General features: G+C 40.2%; 1 protein-coding gene across 1 annotated transcript in view; it reads right to left on the bottom strand.

Moving 5' to 3' along the window:
• Positions 1-18861, bottom strand: part of ARSB (arylsulfatase B) — a 76457-nt gene extending 57596 nt beyond the window's left edge. Inside the window, exons 1-4 of the mRNA XM_048291874.1 lie at positions 18543-18861; positions 15575-15761; positions 13155-13345; positions 12384-12591 (exon numbers count right to left, since the gene is read on the bottom strand). Of these exons, the coding sequence (XP_048147831.1) occupies positions 12384-12591; positions 13155-13345; positions 15575-15761; positions 18543-18827 (871 nt within the window). The 5' untranslated portion in view covers positions 18828-18861. The remainder of the gene's footprint in view (positions 1-12383; positions 12592-13154; positions 13346-15574; positions 15762-18542) is intronic.
• Positions 18862-23518: the final 4657 nt, after the last annotated feature.

Here is a 23518-nt window from a genome sequence, read left to right as displayed (position 1 = left end):
TTCCTGCTTAAAGAGAAATGTAAAGATAGATGCTGTATTTTCAGAGACAGATATTCCAGTCATAGGAGGCATGTGGAGGTGTCTAGAGAAACACAGAGATTTCAAAAGGGCATAAAGAGGTATAGAGAAAGCAGAAGAATGATTAAGACCAAGCTGTAAAGAACTGAAAAAAACAAACAAGGAACCTTCCAAAAGGAGGGGAAATTAGCTTATTTGTTCCAGCATTAGTACTAATGGAGGAAAAAAACTGCAGTGAACACTATGGTAAGAGCTCTCCTAGCCATTTTCACATCAGACATTTACATGATCTGATACACCTGTGTGCATCTTAGCAACCACTGCCTAATAACATGCTTATGGATTTCAGTGTTTCTTCTGGTATTTTTAACTCAAAAATCTGTAAAATGTATGGCTTCCTTTGCATTCAGTACATTTATGTTCTGACCACCTAAGTAAATTCTGCTGGTTTTATTCTCCCATTAATTAAGGCAGAGAGGGAAAATCTTACTCTTTTAATGCACACTAAATTGGTATTGCCCACAAATATTGATCTGTTATATTCTATGTTTAAGAAAAACATGAAATAATGAAAAGTGAAAGAAAGGACAGTTGTACAGAGCTTTTACTCGGAAGTTCTTAGATGCTTCTTTAGACTTTAGCCTAGCAGCATACTTTAACTCTGGAATATTCATAAATATATGAAACAGATATACTAACTAAACCATAGTGTATATTAACATGTATGAAAAAATGAAAAAGCAGGGAAGGAAAACAGATCCAGAGTATCTCAGCAGGGATTCAAATAACCTTTTTCAGATACTACTCATTTGACTAAGGCCGTTTTACAACACCTGCAACTTCTTCCAAATTTTTAACCCAGACCAGACAACATTACATGCTTCTTTCCCAAGTGAATCAATGATTGATTTTCCCTGTGCTTCTACAGGGCTGTTACTGATTGACAAAGTAAGTCCCTTGGAGAAGCAATATTTCTAAATAAATATGAAAGCTTTGTGTCAGACAGTTCTGTGCTGTTTCAAACAATATTTATCAGTTACAAAGGAAACCTAAAAATATATTTATATAAAATATCAAACTTCAGTCTATTTGCTTTAGTTCTATTATACAATTACGGAAGAAATACTGAAGTACAAAATTGTAAAAAACTAAGAAATTCCATTTTGATATTTTTGTATGGTCTTCTGTAATATAATGTACTGGTAAAGTTCTCAGTCCTGAGAGATATGGGTCAGGCAAAGAGTGAAGACAAAACCCTGAATTTTAGGGAAGCAAACTTCCAGCTCTTCAAGAAGGTCAGTAGGACCCCCTGAGGAAGCGCCCTCAAGGAGAAGAGAGCAGAACACAGCTGACAGATCTTTAAGGACATTTTCCATAGAGGTCAAAAGCTCCTGAACCCCAGGCATAAGAAATCAGGGAAGGCAGGCAATGGCTGAGTCAACCTGCTAGTAAAACTACGGGGCAAGAAGAAAATGCACAGGCAGTGCATTCCACAATGTGGAAGTAGGAACAGGTATTTTGGGAAGAGTATAGGAATGCAGTCCAAGGCATATATCAAGGTATGGCTGGAGCTGTGCATCCCTTGGTAAGGGATGCAAAGAACAACAACGGCTTTACAGACAGGAGAGAAAGCTCAGGGTAAGTTTAACCCTGCAATGGATATGACTGACAAACTGGTAACAAAGAATGAGAGAAGGGTGAGGAACTCAACAACTTCTTTGCCTCAGTGTTCACTGGCAGTCTCTTTTCTCACACCTCTTGAGTAGATGGACCACAAAAAAGAGATTGGGGGAGGAACTGTAAGAGAAGATCAGGTTCATGACCAGCTGAGGAACTGGAATTTACATAAATCTATGGAACCTGACAAGATGCATCCCAGAGTCCTGAGACTGATAACATTGCCAACCCACTCTCCACGACATTTGAAAAGTCATGGCACTCAGGGCAAGTCCCAGGTGACTGGAAAATAGAAAACATGGTATCCATCTTTAAGAAGGGAAGAAAGGAGGACCCTGGGAACTACTGGCCTGTCAGCCTCACCTCTGTGCCTAGGAGATTATGGAACAGATCCTCCTGGAGGCTGTGCTAAGGCACATGGAGGACAGGGAGGTGATTTGAGACAGCCAGCACGGCTGCAGGAAGGGCAAATCCTGTGTGATAAACCAAATGGCCTTCTAAACAAAGTGACAACACCACTGGACAAGGGAAAAGCTACAGATGTTCTTTATCTGGACTTCTGTAAAGCTTTTGACACAGTCCCCCAGAACATCCTTCTCTCCAAACTGGAGAGATGGATTTGATGGGCGGGCCACTCAGAGCATCATGTATTGGCTGGATGGTCACATTCAGAGAATTGGTCAATGTCTCAATATCTGGTTGTTAATCAGTACTGGTCCCCATACAGAGCCCTGAGGGACACCATTCATCACTGATCTACATTCAGACAGTGGAACCAAGTCCCCCTTGGCAAATTTGCAGACAACACTCAGCTGACTGGCACAGCTGACACACTTGAGGGATGCAGTCTCTTCCAGAGGGACCTGGACAAACTGTAGAAGAGGGCCCATGGGAACCTCATGCAGTTTATCAAGGCCAAGTGCAAGGTGCTGCACCTGGGTCAGAGCAACCCTGGTATCAACACAGGCTGGGGGACGGACAGATCAGAGCAGCCCTGCCCACAAGGACTTGGGGGTGCTGGTGGCTGAGAGGCTGGACATGACCCAGCCATGGGCACTCATAGTCCAGAGAGCCAAACGTGTCCTGGGCTGCATCCAAAGCAGCGCGGCCAGCAGGGCCAGGGAGGGGATTCTGCCCCTCTGCTCTGCTCTGCTGGGACCCCACCTGCAGTGCTGCATCCAGCTCTGGGGTCCCAGCACAGGAAGGACATGGAGATGTTGGAGCAAGTCCAGAGGAGGCCATGAAGTTGATAAGACGACTGGAGCACATCCCCTATGAGGAAAGGCTGAGAAAGTTGGAACTGTTCAGTCTGGAGAAGAGAAGGTTGCATGGAGACATTAGAGCAACATCCAGTACTTTATGAGGGTTTAGAAGAAAGGTGGGAACAGGCATTTAACCATGGCCTGCTGTGACAGGACAAGAGGTGATGATTTTAAAACTAAAAGAGAGTAGATTTAGATTGGATATAAGGAAGACATTTTTTATTATGAGGGTGGTGAAACTCTGGGGCAGGCTGCTCAGAGAGGTGGTGGATGTCCCATCTGTGGAAACACTCAAGGCCAGACTGGAGACAAAGCTCTGAGCAACCTGATCTAGTTGAAGATGCCTCTGCTCACTGCAGGGGCCCACTCCTAGAGTCCAATTAGAAGACAGTCTCTTTCTTTCCCACAGGAAAAGACATTTCATAATTTGGAAGACTAAGATGGGCAATCAGGAACACGGACAGAAACCCATACTCACCAGGTCCCAATAAAATATGGAAGACTAAATTCCTTAATTCCAAAAAATTAATTTCCTCCTTTCCTCACATTTCTCATACATTTCCACTGTGCAACACCTCAGCTCAGAATGATCAAAGCTTAAAAAGAAACTCAAACTCTCATGAGTTTGGGACATTTTCCCCCTTCTTCTGTTGTGCTAATGCATTCAGAGGTTTTACAAACCATAAACAGCAACAACAAAAACACACTTCTAATCCTGAATCTTACAGCAATTCTACCCCTGTACCACCGCCAGCTAGGCAGCACAATTCCCTTAACAGATGATGAATTACAAGGGATAATGGGTTGAGGACAGGTTTTTCAATCATCTTTGTCTCACTGTTCCAAAAGAGTACAAGCCACTAAACTAGACAACAGATGAGATTGCTTCTTTGATTCCTTCATTAAACTCTGGCTTTTTTTTCCAATACTGAGATTTTAATTTTTCTCTCTGATATTGTAATACTGCATTTTAAAAATAAAATTCAACTCAACCTTGAACACTAGCAGCCATGTAGGTCCCCTTAATTTACAACTAAACAATAATGAGTGTAACAAATATAGAAAAGGATGGCAGAAATAAGATGGCATATTCAATTTGTCCGCAGTTTAGTTCTGTAAATATTTTTTACATGTTATGTATCTCATGCTCCTTTGAAGAGCTGGGGCTTTAGGAACAATCATGTTCTTAAACTTAATCAGAACCACATGGAGGTCAGTATGAGGGTCCATCCAAGTGAATCAGAACTGGAAAGTATATTAAAAGTTAACTATGAAATTATTTCATATGTAACTTACAGAGTTTAAGAAGCCAATTCACAATGTTAGTGTCTTGGTATTGCTGAAAACAGAACATGTCAATAAAATAACTCACATTACCTTCAATATTTCTACAAATTAGATTTTGAAGTATACAACTAAAAATAAACAAAAGGAGTAACATGTTAACAACCTCAGACAGTGAAAAAGATAGAAAGTATGACAAAACCCCCATTCCAAGGCCTTTCCTCCTGTTGCCTATTTCAGATGGGGATACTGCAGAAGAGCCAAATTCCTACAGTTTCATTTACATTAAGACATCTCCATTCCATAATGCAAATCTGGACTTTGTACGATTTTTTTTAAACACTATTGAAATTACTGGGGCAGCAAATAGTTTACAATGGTAAAGAGCAACGAATGGGAACTACAAGCAAGAGCGATTCAACAATTTAAAACCCTTTATTTAGCAGACATGATACCACCATGCATCATTTAATATGTATTACATGTATTATGCTATTTAAAAATGGAGTGAGGTACATAAGCAGGAGACAAGTCTACTCATCTACTGATAGGTCATGCCTAATACTCGTACACAATTTTGAATGTAAACTACAATCAGTTGCCAATATCAACAAAACAAGCAGGCAGCTAGCGCTTGCTTTGGTTGGGTTTTTTTTAACCTTTTTTTAGTTTTGTGCGTGAATTTTGCATATGTGAAAGGGAATTAAATAGCACTTACTAGTGCCAGACACAATATGAGCAAACATTAGCCAGCATCAATGCACAGCTCTGTAAATGCATCTCATTTTTGACCTCCAACATTCTTGCTGAAAGTCTAGGTCACAGAACAGGACTTCAGAGACCTTCCTTTGTGTGATTTAAGCTCATGGTTGTGAGTCACAGTTAAACAGAGAGCACGGTCAATAATAGTGGTAAAGGATCACATTTGAGGAAAATTTCTCCCCTCTGATCTTCAGAGCATAAATAATGCTTACTCTGTACATGTTCCAAGTGCAGAACTCCCATTGAGGTTTCATTAGAAAAAAAAGAGTACAGAATACACAACAGAGATCTACACTTTGGATAGGAGACTCGCAGCATGAATTAGAGAATAACTTTGCCCTTAAGTTGAACTCATGTTCTTCCCTGCTTCCCCACATTGCATCTGGAAGATCCATGTGTAGCTGCATTTTTCAGTCGTGCCACAAGTGTGATAGAAGACCAATCACACTCCCTCTGATGGCTAATACAAAACACATATTTCCAACAAAATGAACCAAAATCACTTGGTAAGACCAGCTAACAAAAAAACATTTCTTGTATACTTCAGTCTGATGTTGTATACTCAAAGCAGAAAGAATAACCTTGAAGGTTCAATGTTCAATGGCAGAAATGCCACTTTGTCTTCAGAGTGCTGATACATTATTATATTTCAGTGCTTGATACAGATTTATTTGTGTATGTGACATAGAAGCAATGCTGAAAGCCTTTCAATTAGAGGGACGATAGAAAACTAGACCTTCTAACATCAAATTCTGCTAATGTAGTTCTTGTTGTGCTTTAAATACAACCATAGGGGTTTTCTTTTCCATCAGGGAACATAATACCTCTCCTGCATCAGAGCACCATTTGCTGAACAACTTTACTGAGCATTTACAGAGTAACTTTTATCGAGTTGTGCTCATATAAATCAACCTCTATGTTTTTTTGCAACTCACCAGAACTGTCTCTTTATTTTCTTGACTTCTTCAAAATTGGAAAAAAAAAAAAGAAAACTGATCTCATGGGAGAAAGAAATGCATTTGATATACACAAGTTTCCAGCAGTTACAGACTCAACCCTACAAAAGCTGCATGAACAATGCCCTTTTTCATCCCATTGAAATTTTTTTTTTTTTCTTTTTTTTTTGCTTTCCAGTACAGCTTTCACGATAGCAGCAATCCTAGCACAGACAGTTTCAGTCGAGTGCTTTCATTGTGAGCAGTCTCAGTAATTAAACAGGTCTCAGTAGTTACAGACCCTGCTGTGTCAAGGTCTACACTAGCACACGCCACACATCACTAGACACGACAGAAACATGGAAGAAAATTTTAACCCAAAACCAACAGAAAAAACCTGACACGCTGTTCATATGTCTGCAGTGAGCAAGTTAGACAAGACACTGTCAGGAAAACTTTGGATTTGTCCCACTGACAGGAGAACTGAACCTGACCACTTTTTGGGTGCAGAAAATTCTGACACAAAGAATAAAGACTTCCCAAACACTATTATGGAGAACAAACTGGTATTGTTTAATAGTAATCATAGTTTAAGGCAACCTTTTGGGAGCTGTGGGAGATTATTAAACATTATTGTTAATATATGAAATGGGCTGTTTTCAGCAATCATCTCATTCTAAGAAAAAAATTACTACCAAAGCTATTAACATGCTTAAATCAAAGCTTTACACAAAACTGGCCAGCTTGCAAAATTCTGGGCAAAATTCACTTCCAAGTTTCATTTACAAATGAACTTCACTTCAAGCACTGGCATTCACTAAAAACAGGAAGAAAAAATCAAGATTCAACTTATGATGGAGTTTTTAAACATGACGACAAAGAAGAAGCAAATGTCTCTGGCACAAGGTCACTCCCTGTTCAGGAACTTGGCTTTGGAGTGTTAGGTTTTGCATGGAAAAAGCTGGGTGGGTGAGGAGGGATTAATGCTAGACGGAAAGGAAGATAAATAAACATTTCCTACAAAACATTCTGAGTTTTCATAGGATTTTAAAATGACAGGGAGGGAGTCAATATATTGACTATCAACATCTTTCAGTATTGATTTTAAATCCATTTCCACTACAACATTTCCACCTTTGATAACATATTCTTAAAAATCGAGTCTCATTACTATTACCTGCATCATACGACAGAGAAGGTGTATTTTTATTTCTAAAAAATTTTATCACCCACACTTTAACATGGAAAAAACCTGAAAAAAAAATAATAAAAGCCAGCACTGGAGTACAAAACACCAACGACATGCACCTTTCACTGTCATTGACATGTAACAATTCTAACCAATACAAGTACAGTGATCTGTCAGAACTTTTGCCTGTATAAAAATGAGATTAAATAAATAAGAAACAGAAAAATAATATTTGGGAATAGATACAGTCAAAAAACTAGTGTGACAAAAGGTGCTTGCAGCTAAGGCACCAGTGTTTATTTCCACTCAGGAAGCAGCAGATGATCAGCCAATAGATGCCGAGACATCTTCCTCACTGGCAACACACCAAACCTCTCAGAAACCTCTGAAAGACCAATTAAAACAAGTCTTTAGGACTGTAATATAAAAATCTGAGAGCACAACCATCAAAATTAGCACTCTGACATCACACACAGAATAACTGCTCTAGCCAATCTGTCCTTCAGCTGGCTCAGCCAATCTGCAATTAGAAGGCTCTCTGAAGTCCCTTACAAGCAAAAGTGAAGGAGCAGGAGTTCATTTGTGATCAAAGATATCAAGAAGATAAAAAAATGCCCATAAGGACTCAGTGAAAGTCAGATGCGTAGTCTCAAAGAAGGCACTGGAAATAGGGAAAGAAGAATTCCAGTATTTCATTAGCCAAAAGCCACAATATGCTGGCTGGAATGCAAAAAAAAAAAAAAAAAAAAAAAAGGTAATATGACATTTTGGAGGAAAAAAAACCTAGGGGTATGATACAAACGGTACAAACATCAGTAAGGATGTCCAAAACAATCTGTGCTCTTATTAATCATCATTCTACAATGATAAAAGACCATCTTTTGGAGTGAAAACAGTCATCACTGTCACATGCTCCATTATGGAAAGGATTTATGTGGTTTTCCCTTAGCAATATAAACCAAGGATTGAAAAGTTCCACGTGTTTTGCTTTCCAAAGCCCTCTTATGGCAACTACCGGGCACTACAGTGCTAATCCACATTTTAAAACAGAGAGAAATACTGGAAGAAAGGAGTGTTGCTCCACAGTGGTTTAGTTTAATAAAAAGGCTGAAAGTTAAATGAAGCAAAGGATAGTAGCTTTAATACAGAACTGAAATTAGGGGTCATATTCCTTTGCTTTAATGTTGGCGAATTTACACCAAAATTTATTTTAATACCTTGCAGAAACTGTAATCACATTTTACTCAGAGCAAATCTCCACTTCTTACCTCAAATCACAGTTCTGTATTTGAAGCAAAATTTGGACTCTAAGCCCATGTTAATAGTTTTGAAGCAAATTTGTACCCTTTAATGCTTTTCATGACCTTTATTCTAAATTGAGGTCCTGTTCAGGGACATTGGAAGTTACAGACTCCTATGATTGCTAAAAATAAAAATATACCCTATCTCTCATTCTCTTTGATTTCAAGTGGATAAAAGGCCATGGGTACCTACCACTGCTGCATTCATTTTCATCTGTTTTGCTTAAAAAAGCAATGATTTCATTTTCATCAATGATCTCACCAGATCTTACCAGATCACAGACTTACTTGTATCAGCAGTATAAAAAGTGCTCCATAAAAGCAAATTCTATTTCATATCAAGCCACTCAAGACTTTTCAAGCTACTACTTGATACACCACATACCATCGAACCTGCTCACTTTTTTCTTACTTACTTGTAGAAATAGCCTGTTTATCTGTTCAAAAAGACACCAGAGGGTTGATTTACAGGACGTACTGATGGAGTCAGATTTTGCTAATGACCAAACATAATGAAGTTACATTTTTACCCTGGTATCTCCATCAGACCACTTTAAAGAGGAACTGAAGTTCTTCTACACATTTCACAACACTCTTTCAAAATGTGCAGTATCTCCATTTTTCAACTGGCATGTTTGCAAGGCAATCCCTCTTAAGCCATAACAAATAGAAAGAAACATGAAAGAGTATAATAAAAAAAAACCTACCACAAGATCAAAGATTACATCATATTCTACAGTTTTTCAATTTGCACCCACTAAAAAGAGATCTACAGTTTGAGGTCAACACTTCACAGTGAAGTAGTCAGAAGACCATGTTTGATGCAATGCTACTTGCTATAGCACAAAATATTAAATGACCATCTGTAAATTATTCTTTGGGCAGGACCTTAAAAGCACAGAGAGATGCAAACATGGAAGGTGAATTTTGGCTGCAACTAAAAAGGAAATAGTAATGAATCTAGTAAAATGTACCATAAAAGCAATGTTTTCTTTTTGCTCTACAGATTTTCGACAACACCTTTATCAAACCACATAGCTAACAAAATTTTTCTCTTAGAATGATTTGCCTTTGAAAGGACCTTTAAAAGTCATCTAGTCCAACCCTCCTACAATGAGCACAGATGTCTTTGACTAGACCAGGTTATTTAGTGGCCCATCCAACCTGACCTTGAATGTTTCCACAGATGGGACACCCACCACCTCTCTGGGCAATCTGTCCCAGTATTTCACCAACCTCATTATGAAAAACATCTTCCTTATATCTAATATCTGAATCTGTTCTACTTCAGTTTAAAACTATCACCTCTTGTCCTGTCACAACAGGTCCTGTTAACAACTCTGTCCTCATATTTTTTATAAGCCTACTTTAAGTACTGAAAGGCTGCAGTAAGGTCTCTTCAGAGCCTTCTCTTCTCCAGGCTGAACAATCCCAACGCTCTGGGCCTGTCCTAATAGCAATGGTGCTCCAGCTCTCTGATAATATCTGTGGCCCTGCCCTGGACTTGCTCCAACAGGTCCCTGTCCTTCCTGTGCTGGGACCCCAGAGCTGGATGCAGCACTGCAGGTGGGGTCCCAGCAGAGCAGAGCAGAGGGGCAGAATCCCCTCCCTGGCCCTGCTGGCCACGCTGCTTTGGATGCAGCCCAGGACACGTTTGGCTCTCTGGGCTGTGAGTGCCCATGGCTGGGTCATGTCCAGCCTCTCAGCCACCAGCACTGCCAAATGGTGATGCATTTTCCATCTCTAGGCAAGTATGATGATTTTGTGTCTTTAACATTCTCATTAAAGTTATGGATAAACTTTATCATTCCCTAGATTCTCCCTTGCAGTACTCATTGAAATCCTTGAATTGATTCTTACTCCCACAAAACAGGAAGAACTTTCTTTGACAGGAGTTCCTGATCATAAAGAAAAGTGTGTGTCCCCTGCTGTGTCCCACCAAGCAAAAAGAGGGTCTCCCAGTTCCAGAACAGCACTTGGGGCAGGGAGAGGGACTTCTTCAAGCAGACATGTCCTCAAGAGCTGGAGGGAAATCATACTATAATCATATGCTCATATTGCAGCTTCCAGTGCACATCAGGACTCCCAGTTCCAAAGGACTTGAAAGCTGTGCAGGCAGATCTCACGCAGCACAGCTCTCTGCACGTGATGCTCAACTGCAGACCCTCATATGTTTCTTTTAAACCATGCTCTAATGTCCATTCTGAAACACACCATCTGCAAAAGCACTAAGCAAAATATAGAAAAACTGAATAATTTGGCACTTTTTTTCCTTTTTTGGCCTTTTTAAAATGTTTTATGGTTACAACATTTGGTTTTTGAAACTGTTTCCTTATTGCATGCAATGTTTTATGACTGTGAAGAATAATTGCGTGAAATAAAGAGAGAACACTGAAAAAAACCAAATCACTGGCTCCTGTCCTGCCTGATCTTAGTCCAATTTCTACGCATTTTAGTCATATTAAATTTAACTCCTGGAAGTTTAAACTGTCAATTAACTCAAAATATGTCCCATTTGATAGGGCAGACACTTGATTCTCCTGATTGTTTGGCTCTTGTTGAAACATACTTGCAACTGATTGTAAAATAATCACTGTTAAAGAACAGGGTAGACTGTCACTGTTCAGAAAAATAAATGCTTCATAAATGAAAAAACCAAATTTGTCTTTTTAATTTACTCATACCTTGTAATTCTAGCTCAGATGTATTTAGTTTTATTCCACAATGTACTGAACAAACATTATTGAAATAACTCTACCAAGACCCCATCAGCAAAGACTGGATTTTTTCCATATGGAATAAATACTGGTACCATTTTCCATATGTCTTTGCTTACTTACAGTTCTAAATATAAAAACATTGCAACTAGAAACAGGCATAGAAGAGTTATCGAATCCTGCTAGAGCCAAAACCTGGACACAAATGTAACATCATAAGGCAAACAGGTCTGGACTCAAAATGAAATTCCAAGATTCCGAGTGCTATAGGAAGCAGCTGCTAAACTCAAAACATATCAGTGCATTTTCATCAAATTTTGGTTGGTTTTTTTTTTTGGTTTTGTTTGTTTTAGTTGTTTTTGTTGTTTTTTGAAGTGTTCACAGAAAATTAATTTGCCATTTTGACTGCCCTAATATGTAAAGTGTGGACAAAAGAACAACTGTATGCATTGAAAGGCTACTTCCCACTTTCAACCAGACAAGAGCAAATATGTTCCTGAAACCCAGCCAAGCAGCTGTATTTCAAAATGGTTCTGTTTCATTCTTAATTTGGAAACAAAGAGGACTGCTTTGCAACGTATTATTTGCATTACTCTAATAACCTAGAAACCAAATCATGTGCCTGTACATACAAAAACTTAGGACTGTAATTTGGCTGACTAGACTGCTCATCATATTTTCAGCTGTTTTATTAACAGACCTTTGTTTCATGGGAGTAAGATGCTAGTGAAAATATTTCAAGAAAGACAAAAATTACACGTCACCTTAAAGCAAGAGAAAGAAAGAGTTTTGGCTTCAAGCTGCTTGCTGTCTGGCTGTTTGTGCTTCATGCAACGCATGGCAATTCACAGACTGGACAGACAGCTTCAGAACAAATAAATTTGTAGACAGCTCGCAGCAAGGATTCAATTCTGACAGATTCCGACAGTAACTGCAGTGTCAAGTAAGATGCTTCTAACTCCACTGCCCTCCTCAGATTTTACAAAGCTGTTTTTACTCCACCAGGAGCATCCCCCACCAGCACAAACACTACTTCAGAGTTGTTTTTGTCAAGCTTGAGAAAGCCCTAAGACCAGGGAAAGAAACTGCTGTTTGACTCAAAGTCCTGCTCAACTTTCATCACTCTTCTGTAGTTAGAAAATATCTGGAGGAAAGACAGAGGGGCCAGATGTCTCTGTAGTCAGCTTGTTAGATGCTGTAGCAAAGTTATTACTGAAAGAATAGTTAAAGGAACTTACCAGTAGAGAAAACAAAAACTGTGTTGTCCCAAAGACCGTATGCTTTCAGAGCATCAGTAAGATTTCCTACCGCTTCATCCATAAGAGTCACCATCCCTGCATACTGGCGCCTCTTTACATCTTTTATGGAAGAATATGGTTTCATGTATTCTTCAGGGACCTCGAGAGGTTCATGCACAGACTGAAAGGCGAGATAGAGAAAGAGGGGCTGGGGTGGAAGGGACAGAATGGAAATTAGTTGAACATAAAGTAGTAAGTGCAAAATTTACTGCAGCAAAAGCAGACCTGATTTATCAACAGTGCAGGTAGTGTATTTTGATTTCTTCTAACACTTCTACATCTTCTAATCCCTGCACATAAACTAAGAAAGTTCGAAAAATTACTTTTGAAAAGCTGTGGAAAAACATCAGGTGTCGCTTTTCCACATAACACAGTTGTTGACAACTTCTTTCTACTAAACTTCTCCCCTTAAATTTCCCTTCTCTTTTTAGAAGTGCAAACTACTTGCTAAACCATTTCTAAAAAATTATTAATTGTAATATAATAAAAGAAATGGAGAAGAGTAGCAGGCCAGGACCATGCAGACAAAACTGATTTTGGCAGCAGACAAGACAAGTTTTACAAATGCTACTTCTCACATTTAGCTCTATGCACTTACTGAATAGCCCCGAATTACAGTCCAAACACAGCTTTCTCTACTAATATTTCATTAACATTTTTTAAAACATTCTTTAATGTTGAAGTTATCAGAGTAGCAGCTGTTGACTGTACCTTCTCAGTTTTGTGACTGGCTATAAGATCTATAGCTCTTTCTGTGAACAAATTTGTGGAGTACACATTTTTAAATCCAGTTGCAACTTCTTCTCCATCTCGGAAGTCCAGAGCACAGCGCGTCACATTCCTTGCTTTGATGAGGACGCAGCGGTCATGAGTATAATAATCCTCACTGCCCAGGAGATAGCCTAGAACAGGAAAAGATGTCAAATGAGCAGGCCAACATCGTGTCACATAAACACATACATCAGGAGGAGGAGAAAAGTCAAACATAAATATCAAAACATTAATGGTTTTAAGCTAAAACACTAATTCAACCCTGGACCACCTACAGTGACACCCCTGACAGGTCTGAGTAGCTCCACATTTAATATCTCATAGGATTTTCATTGCTAATGCAAGTAGTAATTTCAAAAGAAATTAAACATTTTGAAAGCAGTTCAATGACTTATTTATACTTTGATATCCATTAGCATTAAACTAATGCACTGAGACCAAAGGCAGGGATCTAGCTGTGTGCTAGTCTGATTTTTGGTGCTACGATTTTGCATGTTTGTATTTTGACATAAGATTTCCATCTCTATTAGAAAGTTTGGAATTTTTAAAATTCACTTATTCATAAACACCCAAGTATGAATCATGACGTCTGCTGTAAGGTAATTTCTGATCCACTGCTGACACCAGCTGGTGAAGGAAAGACACTATCATTTAGAGATATCCAAAAGGAACGAAGTAAAAATTCTACATGTGTAGATTTGGTCCTACCTAGGGCTACCCTGTTAAGCACTGAGAGCCCTCGTGCTTTAGCAATCACAGATAAAACTTTTCCAAATGACTTGAATCTCAAAAATTACACTTGAAATTAGATTTTAAAATTTTCCCCCAATATCCTGAAAAAAATAGATGAATCTGAAAAAAATACAGTCTTATGTTCGGCAAACAAAAACTTGGGACAAAAATCCAAGACAGAAGAGCTTTACTTGAATTTTTATTCAGCAGCTTCAGCTATTTATTTCTGCAAAAACAAATGTAAAAGAATAATGAAGTTGTCTTAAATACAATATAAATGGCTACTATATTTTTAGGAGGAAAAAATGGGTATTCTTTCAAAAGATGAACTGATTTTATGTGCAGACTGCTTACATCAATGTACTCAGAGGCACATGTTGCATTTTTTCCATTTTGAATGCCCACCAGGGGAGACTCTGCATCAAGTGTGCCACAGAATCAAGACCCTAATCATAATCGATGCCTACTGGAATCACATGAACACTGTAAGATATTAAAAAGCTATATCCTGCTATATCCTCTGAAAAATAATGTCACATTGGCCATCCAACAACCATACCCAGAGCCAGCCTGTCCTCAGGCTCCTGCATTAGGAGCCTGCTCAGTCCCAGGGTGAGATTTCACAAGTAACAGCAGCCTATCCACACCTATGCCATCAAAAAGATCCCAAGTTCCCATGAACGGATGAGAGGAAGCACAAGAGTTTAAGAAATGAGCTGTCATATTCTAACCACATATTAGCTTAATTCCATTGTGAAACCATGGCCATCAGCTCCCCGAAGAAGGAAAAGAGATAGACTAGCCAAGGGAACAGTTTTTCCCACCTAACGTTTGGACCAACATAGTTTATAAAAAGCACACACGTAACACAGTCACACTCTTCACCTAAGCCTGAGGTTAGACAAGAGCAACACAGACTTCTGCATTGAAATGAACTGTTTTGAAATTCATCGTTCAAGGAAATTGGCTTAAGAACAACCAAGTGGAGATGGACCTCTTTGAGCTGTGCAGAATGAGATGCAGAGCAGACAGCCCAAGTAACGTAACAGCCATGACACTTGTGCAAAACTAGTAAATGTGGAATCGACACTGGGACGAGCCCAAACCACACGAGGAACAATAAACAGTAAGTAGCTGCAAGTTGCTCTGCAAGTAATGCACTCATACTTGGACAATCTATTGTTTAGTCTGAGAGTTTGACTTCCTAACTTGTGAGTTTTTGGGTACTACTTTATAGAGGCTTTCACGCCATCTCGTTACCAGCTCTGGAAAACCAAAGCTACGCAAACTGACTGTAGCCCCCATTCCCTATTCCCCTGGGCTGCTGTAGGTAGGAGACAGAGAATTTGGAATAGAAGTAAGTCTGGGAAGGAGGAAGAGATGAGGCAAGATGGCAAGAGAGAAATACTTTACTTGGAGGCACAGTAATTCCAATACTTTCCCCAATAAGTTGTAAAGCTTGAGCATACATTTAAGGCATCATCATTTTTTTAAGCAGTGATAATTCAGAAATATGCACACCCAGGTATGGCTTTGCTTATAAACTAACAGTAAATCTGCTGTTCTTACAAGAATGGGGCATCCTTTTTAACACTGCATTTATTGCCCACGCTAAATCAAACCATTACCAAAGTAAGTGTCAAATCCTCTGCGGGTTGGAAGGCATTCTTTTCTGTACATCCCTAAATGCCACTTCCCCACCATGTGAGTAACATATCCCGCCTCTTGAAGTAGCTCTGGGAGGAGTTTCTCATCCAGTGGCAGACAGCTGGGCTGGCATGGCCAAATTATCTGGTGTTGTAAGCCTGTGTGGATCTAGCAGAGAAAAGAAGCATGAGAGATCACTTACAGTGCACCCCATGGGTTAATTTTACAAGCAGGCCCAAAAAGAAACACAGCTGCATCAGAGGTTAGCATTAGTTTTAGGGGCTCTTCATTTTACTGATGTAGCACTGAAGATGATGAGGAAGCTGCAGGTGGAAGGCAGGAGTTGCATGGAGGAAAACAAGAAAATGGCACTGCAAGAGTTAACATCTTCCCAGGCATAAATCAAGCACAATTTTAAAAAGCCCCAAAACAAGCCAACCTCAAAACAAACAAACCCAAAGCCTTTTATGCTTTTAGCTAGAAATCTAATAGGGAAGAATTACCATTACGGTCTGTTTGAAGGCTAAGGACATCTCAACATGGAGGGGGAAATTTTCAATGGGATTGAAATGGGCAAAAACACATATGGCAGGTGAAGCTACCAAGCTTTTGCCTGTATCAGAGAACAGTCACTGGAGGAAAGGCTAATAAAAGAAAACTATTTTTCTATTACTCTTCTAAAAGGATATTATATATACATTTATATATTTATTTGCATGCTTTAAATGAGTACAAGCACTATAAAAAGCATTTGGATATGAGGATGACACAAGCTTTACACTGCCTAGATCTGACATTTAATAGTTCTTATTAACAGACATTTAATAGTTTAATAGTTTCCAGTCTCACTAAGTGGTGAATTTCATATCTCTTTACAAAACCATGACTGACAACAATACTTCGAGTAGTATATGATGTTGGATGTAAGGAACCTCCTCAGTTACTGATACTATAAGCTGACTTTTGTCAACTTCCCTGTCTTCTCCACAATCAAAAAGGCAATACCCTAAACCTTAGGCCTGCAAACATACGTATACAAGTACAAATATCTCGTTTATATATTAAGTGTTTCTATCAATCTCTGTGTGTGTCAAAGCACAAAGCCTCCAAGACCCCCTGGAGCAGATGACACCAGATTTTATGACTCCACTAAGCACACCAGTGTAGCAAGCTGCACGATTAGCTTTCAAAGCATTGCTTTAGCAACTCTCTGAACTGAGTTTTAAAACAAATAAGCCCCAATCTTAGGCAAGTGGGCAAGGAGGCCCTTTTCTAAAGGGCCTACAAGTTACTCATTTTCTATGAACAAGGAGGTTCCAAAAATTAAATTTTAGTATAAATTTTATATTACATACAAAACTATATTTAAAATATTTTTAAATGCTGTTCTACAGAAAACATTATCAATATACAGAAGGACACAAACTAGCAAAGCATTGTAATTTCTTGCACTGTATCTGGAAAATGAGAAAAAGGAGAAGGAAGCAATAATTTAAAAATACATAGCTATCTTAGACCAGTATTATTGCTTTTCTTTCATACAGATTGCAAGGTGGCTACCAAAATTCCACCTCCAGAGACGACCAGATTTAGGTTACTTTCTCAAGTCTCTTAGCAACTGTTAATCATATCCATGGGTAAAACAATTTTTTAAAAAATCCCTCATATTTTCTGCATAATATAATTATTTACTGCATAATTATTGCTGCACAGAAGGTATCCTCTATTAAAAAAAAAAAAAAAGATTACTTCCATTTTCTAATATTATTTTACTCATCACAAACACCATTAAATTATCAAGCCAGATGTATGGGATGAATTTAAATCCAGACTGACCTATAGATACTTTCAATGTCCACTTTTAAGATGTGATGCAGCAGTGGCCCATGTCTTAGAAAGCACATTCAGATTATGAACTGTATTTTAAAAATAGTCACTACAAAAAAGTATTCTAGGTTATTGAATAGAACACTTAAAGAGTTGGTAAAGATAATGCAAATTGCTTCTTCCTTTTCATCATTACTCATTCTTGGGAGTTTCCAGGAACAGGACAAATGTTGCTTGGAAAAAGTGTCACTGAGAAAAACCTGCCTGTGGTAAGGGAGAGCACCCACTAATACAGGATTGACATTTATTTTCTTTTATTCAGAGCAGTCTCTTTGGCAAATCACTACGGTTAACATGGATGTGCAGGACTTCTTGAGAGAGAGGGGAAGTTTCTGAAACACACTTAACCCTTTGTGAGTTTCTTCCTTCTGTCCATGCTGCTCTTCCTGACCCCACTCCCCATGTTTTTGCAAAAATCACAAAAAAGGATGGGAACAGGTAGAAGTATACCAGTATTATAACACCCAAATCTTATACCTGTGCAACTGGGGAAAAAAAAAAATTTTAAAAGTGGAAAAAATCAGAATAATGAGTACCAACTATCTGGTCACCCAGACTAATGATCACGCTGTGCGTACTCCATCGAGGAGCAGAACATCTACACCTCCTACCAGGTGGAGGTGAATGTACAGCTTGTGACGCATTTAAGCGCTGCACTGGAAAACATGTTGCAAAAACTGAACAAATGGTGCTGATCTGCTTCTGCCTGCGTCTCGACCGTGCGTCTGTCCAGTGGAAAAAATATCCAAGAGTCAGATGACTAGGGCAGGGATATCTCCCACGACAGGCTGCCGTGCCTGTTAACCCAACCGAAGCACAGAGAGCACCTCGGCTTTTCTGGCACAGAACGATCTGCACTGATTCCATGTTCAGTTTACTCCCGAGCTCGCAGACAAAGCGAAGTTTGCGTTTCCGAGCAGCTGTTACCCACAGCGCAGCCCTCTCCCCTGCGCAGCTGCACAGAGACCCAGGGAGCCCCAGCGACACGGGGTACGGCCAGAAGAAAGCAGGGAGCAGCCGCAGCATCCCCGGTAGCGCGGGAGGGTGGAGCGCCCGCCCTACCTGGTAGCGGCCCGAGAGGAGCTGGCTGCGGGACGGCGTGCAGAGCGGCTGGGTGTAGTAGCGCTCCAGCCGCACGCCGCCCGCGCCCAGCGCGTCCAGCCGCGGCGTGCGGATGGCAGAGCCGTGCCAGCCCACGTCGCCCCAGCCCAGGTCGTCGGCCAGCACCAGCACGAGGTGCGGGGCGGGAGGGCGCGCCAGGCACAGGGGTAGGGGCAGGCGCAGGCACAGGGACAGGCACAGCAGCCGGCCGAAAGACGGCCACAGCGCACCCGCCCGCCGCGCCATCCCGCCAGCAGGAACTGGGCCGCGGGGGCCGCCCCGCAGCCGGCGCTCCGCCCGCCGAGCGAACGGGGCGGTGCCGGGGCGGTGCCGGGGCGGTGCCGGGGCGGTGCCGGGGCGGTGCCGGGGCGGTGCCGGGGCGGTGCCGGGGCGGTGCCGGGGCGGTGCCGGGGCAGAGCAGGGGAGGGCTCGGATGCCGCTGTGTCCCCGCAGGGGTGGGGGTCGCAGCACGTGCCGAGGGTGAGAGTGGTGCAGCTTTACGCCCATGGGTTTTGGTATTAGTTTAAAAAAGAAGCCGTAAAGGTGTTGCCGGTGTTGACAAGGTATGCAACCCGCTGATGCTGGCGGTCCCTTCTAATTTTGTCTTTCTCCAACTCCTACATTAAACATCCGGTTTAAACCCTGGAGCCTTTCCCAGGGGCACCAGGGAACTATGTGCAAGCTTGTGTCTCAAGTCATCTATGGTTTCAAGGAAGTCAGTACAACATATGAGGACAGGACAGAGTGCATTGTGGTAAAATTAACTGGACTGATACTTCTGCCTTCACAGCAGCTCATCCATCTTCAATACTGCCTACGGAGCTTATTCTGTATGTAAGCACAGTGAGGCAGCTGCAACACACACATGGCCTTGCTGCTGGCCAATGTGCAGGACAGCCTGGGAAAAAACAATTTCAACCATCTCTGAAGATGCAGCTGAGCTGAGCGAGACAGCAGTTATTCCTGTTGGAGAAACTCTCCAGTCAGCATCAGCTGCTAGCACGCACACATGCACACACACACACACACACACACACACACACACACACACACACACACACGAGAGAGAGACCTGTGTGTCTTCCCTCCCTTTTCAGCCCCCAACCCCCTGCAAAATCATGAGCAACCCAGTGCTTTTTTCTCTCCATTTTGCCCATTCGGATGAGAAGCCTAGATAGAGGTCTGGCTGTAAAATGATGCTTGTGACTGTTACAGTATAAGAAGGAAGTGAAGTAACACAGAAACAGAAATAGCAATGTCAACAGGGTTGTTTCTTCAAACCATGTAATCGTCAAAAGCAATATTGCAAACAACCACTACCTTAGTTACAATCTTGATGTAACATCTAAGAGAGTGAAAGGACAGAAATAGCTGTCAACTCTGGTCAATTTTGTCCATCCATGGAATACACATATATTTCAGTGTCCAGTGGAAGAACAAATACCCATATGTTTCCCATTTAGCTGGAATGGTAAATATGTGTATTCCCAAATTTATGTAGCCATTTGGTAACAGGTGAAAGAACAGTCCACATTAAAAGTTGTTTTTCTTGGTTAGAAAGTCAAATATTGAGTATACTAGACTCCTGACTATTTCCTGACAAGTCTCTGTAGAAAGAAAGTTCCTGTTTGTATGACTGAAGTCTAGTGGATAAGCCTATGAAGCTACCAAGCTGGGTTTTTTTAAATCCCACAGATTTCCCTGCTGGTTTGAAAACAACAGCTATGATGAGTGATGTCAGCTTTTTTTGTACAACGAGAATGTACTACAGTCTGCAGTCAGTACTGGAACAAGAAGCAACAGTACTATCCTAAAGTCAGTTTTCTCTGAAGTAAATTCCAGGATCACTGACAAACTGGTATGTGACTATGAGTAGTATTTTCTTTTTTGAAATGTGATTCACACTGTTCAAAAGCTGCAAAGTTCTGATTTATCTTTTTTTGTGGTTCAGATCCCATGACCAGTCTCAAATGTCTCACTGAACCGCTTTATTTTTCTAACTTCTTCCATGTCTTTATTACAGGTAAGTTTCATTCAAATGTTAGCACATTCCCACAGAAACCCTTTTTGTTCTCTCAAAATAAGTACTTCAAAAATCTGCACAGTGCAGGTGAAACTGGACATTTTGAAACAAAGTTCATAATTTCTATAATTCATAAATTCTTTCATTTCACCTTTCATACTTCCAAAGTTATCACAGTGTTCAAGTGTAGCTGAATTCATATTTCCTTGTAGAGAAGTGTCAAGAGTTACTGGTTATCCTGCTCCACTAGAACTGGATAATCTCGTTGCCTGATCATAGTTAAAACATTAAATTGAACTGTCTTGAATATATACTGCAGATACTGCACAGTCACAGTCTGGATATTTCTGCCTGTCATATTTTCTAATATTTTGGGGGTTAATTTAATTTTATTTTATTACTAGTTGAGGGAATTGGAATCCCAATCAGAACAAACTATCTCAGACAGTATTCTCTTGAATCAAAAGAATAAATCCAGGAAATGGTCTATGCTCAGTCTCTTATGTTTCAGTTTATCTTTTCTGAATTTGGGGTTGAATAATTTGGATGTTGTTTTGGGATCAGTGAGTAAAGAAGTCATTAGAGTGACACACAAGGTTACAGTATCAGTGTGGATTTATCATGCCATACAAAGCATGAATTGGACACTTTTTGACATAGCACATGCACACTGGGAAGAAAAATTCAAATGGTAATAGTAACATCTACTCTGGTGTGCAAAAACTCTGGAGATGGAAAAATATAGGAAAATGACAAAAAATGTGTCAGAGAAAACTGCTTTTTACATATCCTGATCTGAGAATTTCAGAAAATTTCCTAGATGACCAACTGTCATTTTTTCACCTCATTGCAGTTGTTTCTCCTCTGTTAGCTAATGAGGTTGAGAAATACTGTAAAGAAGCCTCTGCCAGTCTTTCTACACTGGTATTTCTGTTTGATTGGTTAGAAGCTCTCTCAAAACTCAGATGTGCTACTTAAACATTCTTGCTTCTATTCACTTCCTCTTGCTGCGTCTTGGCACAAGTTTAGGCAACACCATAGCTCAATCTGTAATGAAAAGAAGAAGTGACAGGAAACTACGATAGCTGCTGAACATTTCCCCCACCCCATTTCTTCAGGTTTAGGTACTTTTTTTAAAAAATAACCTTAAAAATTTGACTTATGTATGTGAACCTCTATGTGGGCACGATTTGTAAAGCTTTGTCTTGATATTGTTTCATTTATCTGTGCTGTGCAGAATGCAATGTTGAACTGTTCTGATGAATAATCAATAAGCTGACTTGGGTATCAGAGCAGTAAAAAAGAAGCCAGGTCAACTAGGAAGCACTTTCAAACATGGCTATCAGCTACAGCACTTCTAATTCTTGGCTGTCCTTGCTTAAAACTAAATCTGATGTCTCTGCTCCTGAATTCATTGCTAAAGAGAAAGCACAGACATTCTTCAGAAGTAACAGAGAGCAACAAGATACTCCATTTGCCTTATATGTGGTCAGTGAAGTTGTTTTAGTCTTGTAAGTTGGCTGCAGCAAATAAACTTTATATTGCCTTGTCCCAGAAACATCATGACACATTGTTAGCTTATCTAAATCTTGAAGTTAAATGAAACTTAGAATCATGGAATATGCTGAATTGGAAAGGACCCACAAGACTCATTGAGGCCAACTCCTGGTCCTGCACAGGACAACCCCAAGAATCACACTCCATGCCTGAAAGCGTTGTCCAAACACTCGTTGAACTCTGACAAATTTGTTGCCATGACCATTTCCCTGAGGAACCTGCTCCAGTGCCCAAAAACCCTATGGGTGAAGAACCTTTTCCTAATATCCAACCTAAACCTGCCCCAGCTAGGCTTCAGGCCATTCCCTTGGGTTCTGTCACCAGTTACCACAGAGAAGAGATCAGTATCTGTCCCTCAGGAGGAAGTTGTGACCTCAGCCACTCCTCATACAGCTTCCACTAATTGGACAAAGCTTGATCTTGGTGAGACTTGGGTGACAAGAGCTGTCAGTGAGAAACCCACAAAGAAATCAGTGTATGGGCCTGTGTAATAGTACACTGTAAAATGAGAGAGGTCTGCATCAGCTACATGGAGTAATGGGGTTGGGAGGTTACAGCTGGAAATGCAGTACAAGCTCACGGAGGGTACAGCTTCTGAGTTCACTTGGCTGTAGGAATTATATCTGCTATTCATTACTCTTTGCTCAGGCTGCAGAAAGCCTGTCCCTTCTGCAGTCAGATTGATCTGGTTGATGTATTAATCTTTCTTCTGAGTCAGAAAAGGAGTTACAAACCTGATTGTAACTGTCAGGCTGGGATACAGAGGCATTGTTGGAACACTTTTGGCACAGCAAAGCTAATTAGGAAAGTATAGGTGAATCTGTCTCAGAGTAACTGTTAGCACTACACTCCAGGATGTGGTGTCTAGTGAATTTGCATAATCTTGGAAAATACTGAAATTCAAAACTGTGTTCCTAAGCATAGCTCTTTTCCTCCATAGTCTAAGCAAAACCATTTGGCATCATGTTGTACTTCAGATTTCCTAACTTTCAGAGACACAGTGGTTAAGCGCCTCATTACAAATAATGTTATCTTTAGAAAAAGTAACAATCTGATGGTTCAGCATAATAGAACCGAATCACTCATGAAAGTATAACAGAGAATAATTTCTGAATGGATTTTTCATTCAAGATAGTACTACCTGCAAACTGGCAAAGCTCATGTATTTAATTTTGACCTGCTTTGTAAAAGATATTTGAAACAGCACAATGTAATGTCAGCTTACTTTATCAAGAGTGAGTGTTCATTACTCAAATTATGTTTCTCCTGGTATATACTATTTCTACATTTGCTTCTTTGCTGAAGATTTAGAAGCACCAACTCCCTCGAAGAAAGTGCATTTTGGACATGACTCGTA

Source organism: Corvus hawaiiensis, chromosome Z, assembly GCF_020740725.1.
Source record: "Corvus hawaiiensis isolate bCorHaw1 chromosome Z, bCorHaw1.pri.cur, whole genome shotgun sequence".
NCBI lineage: Eukaryota > Metazoa > Chordata > Aves > Passeriformes > Corvidae > Corvus > Corvus hawaiiensis.
This window is presented reverse-complemented; position numbering and strand designations above follow the sequence as displayed.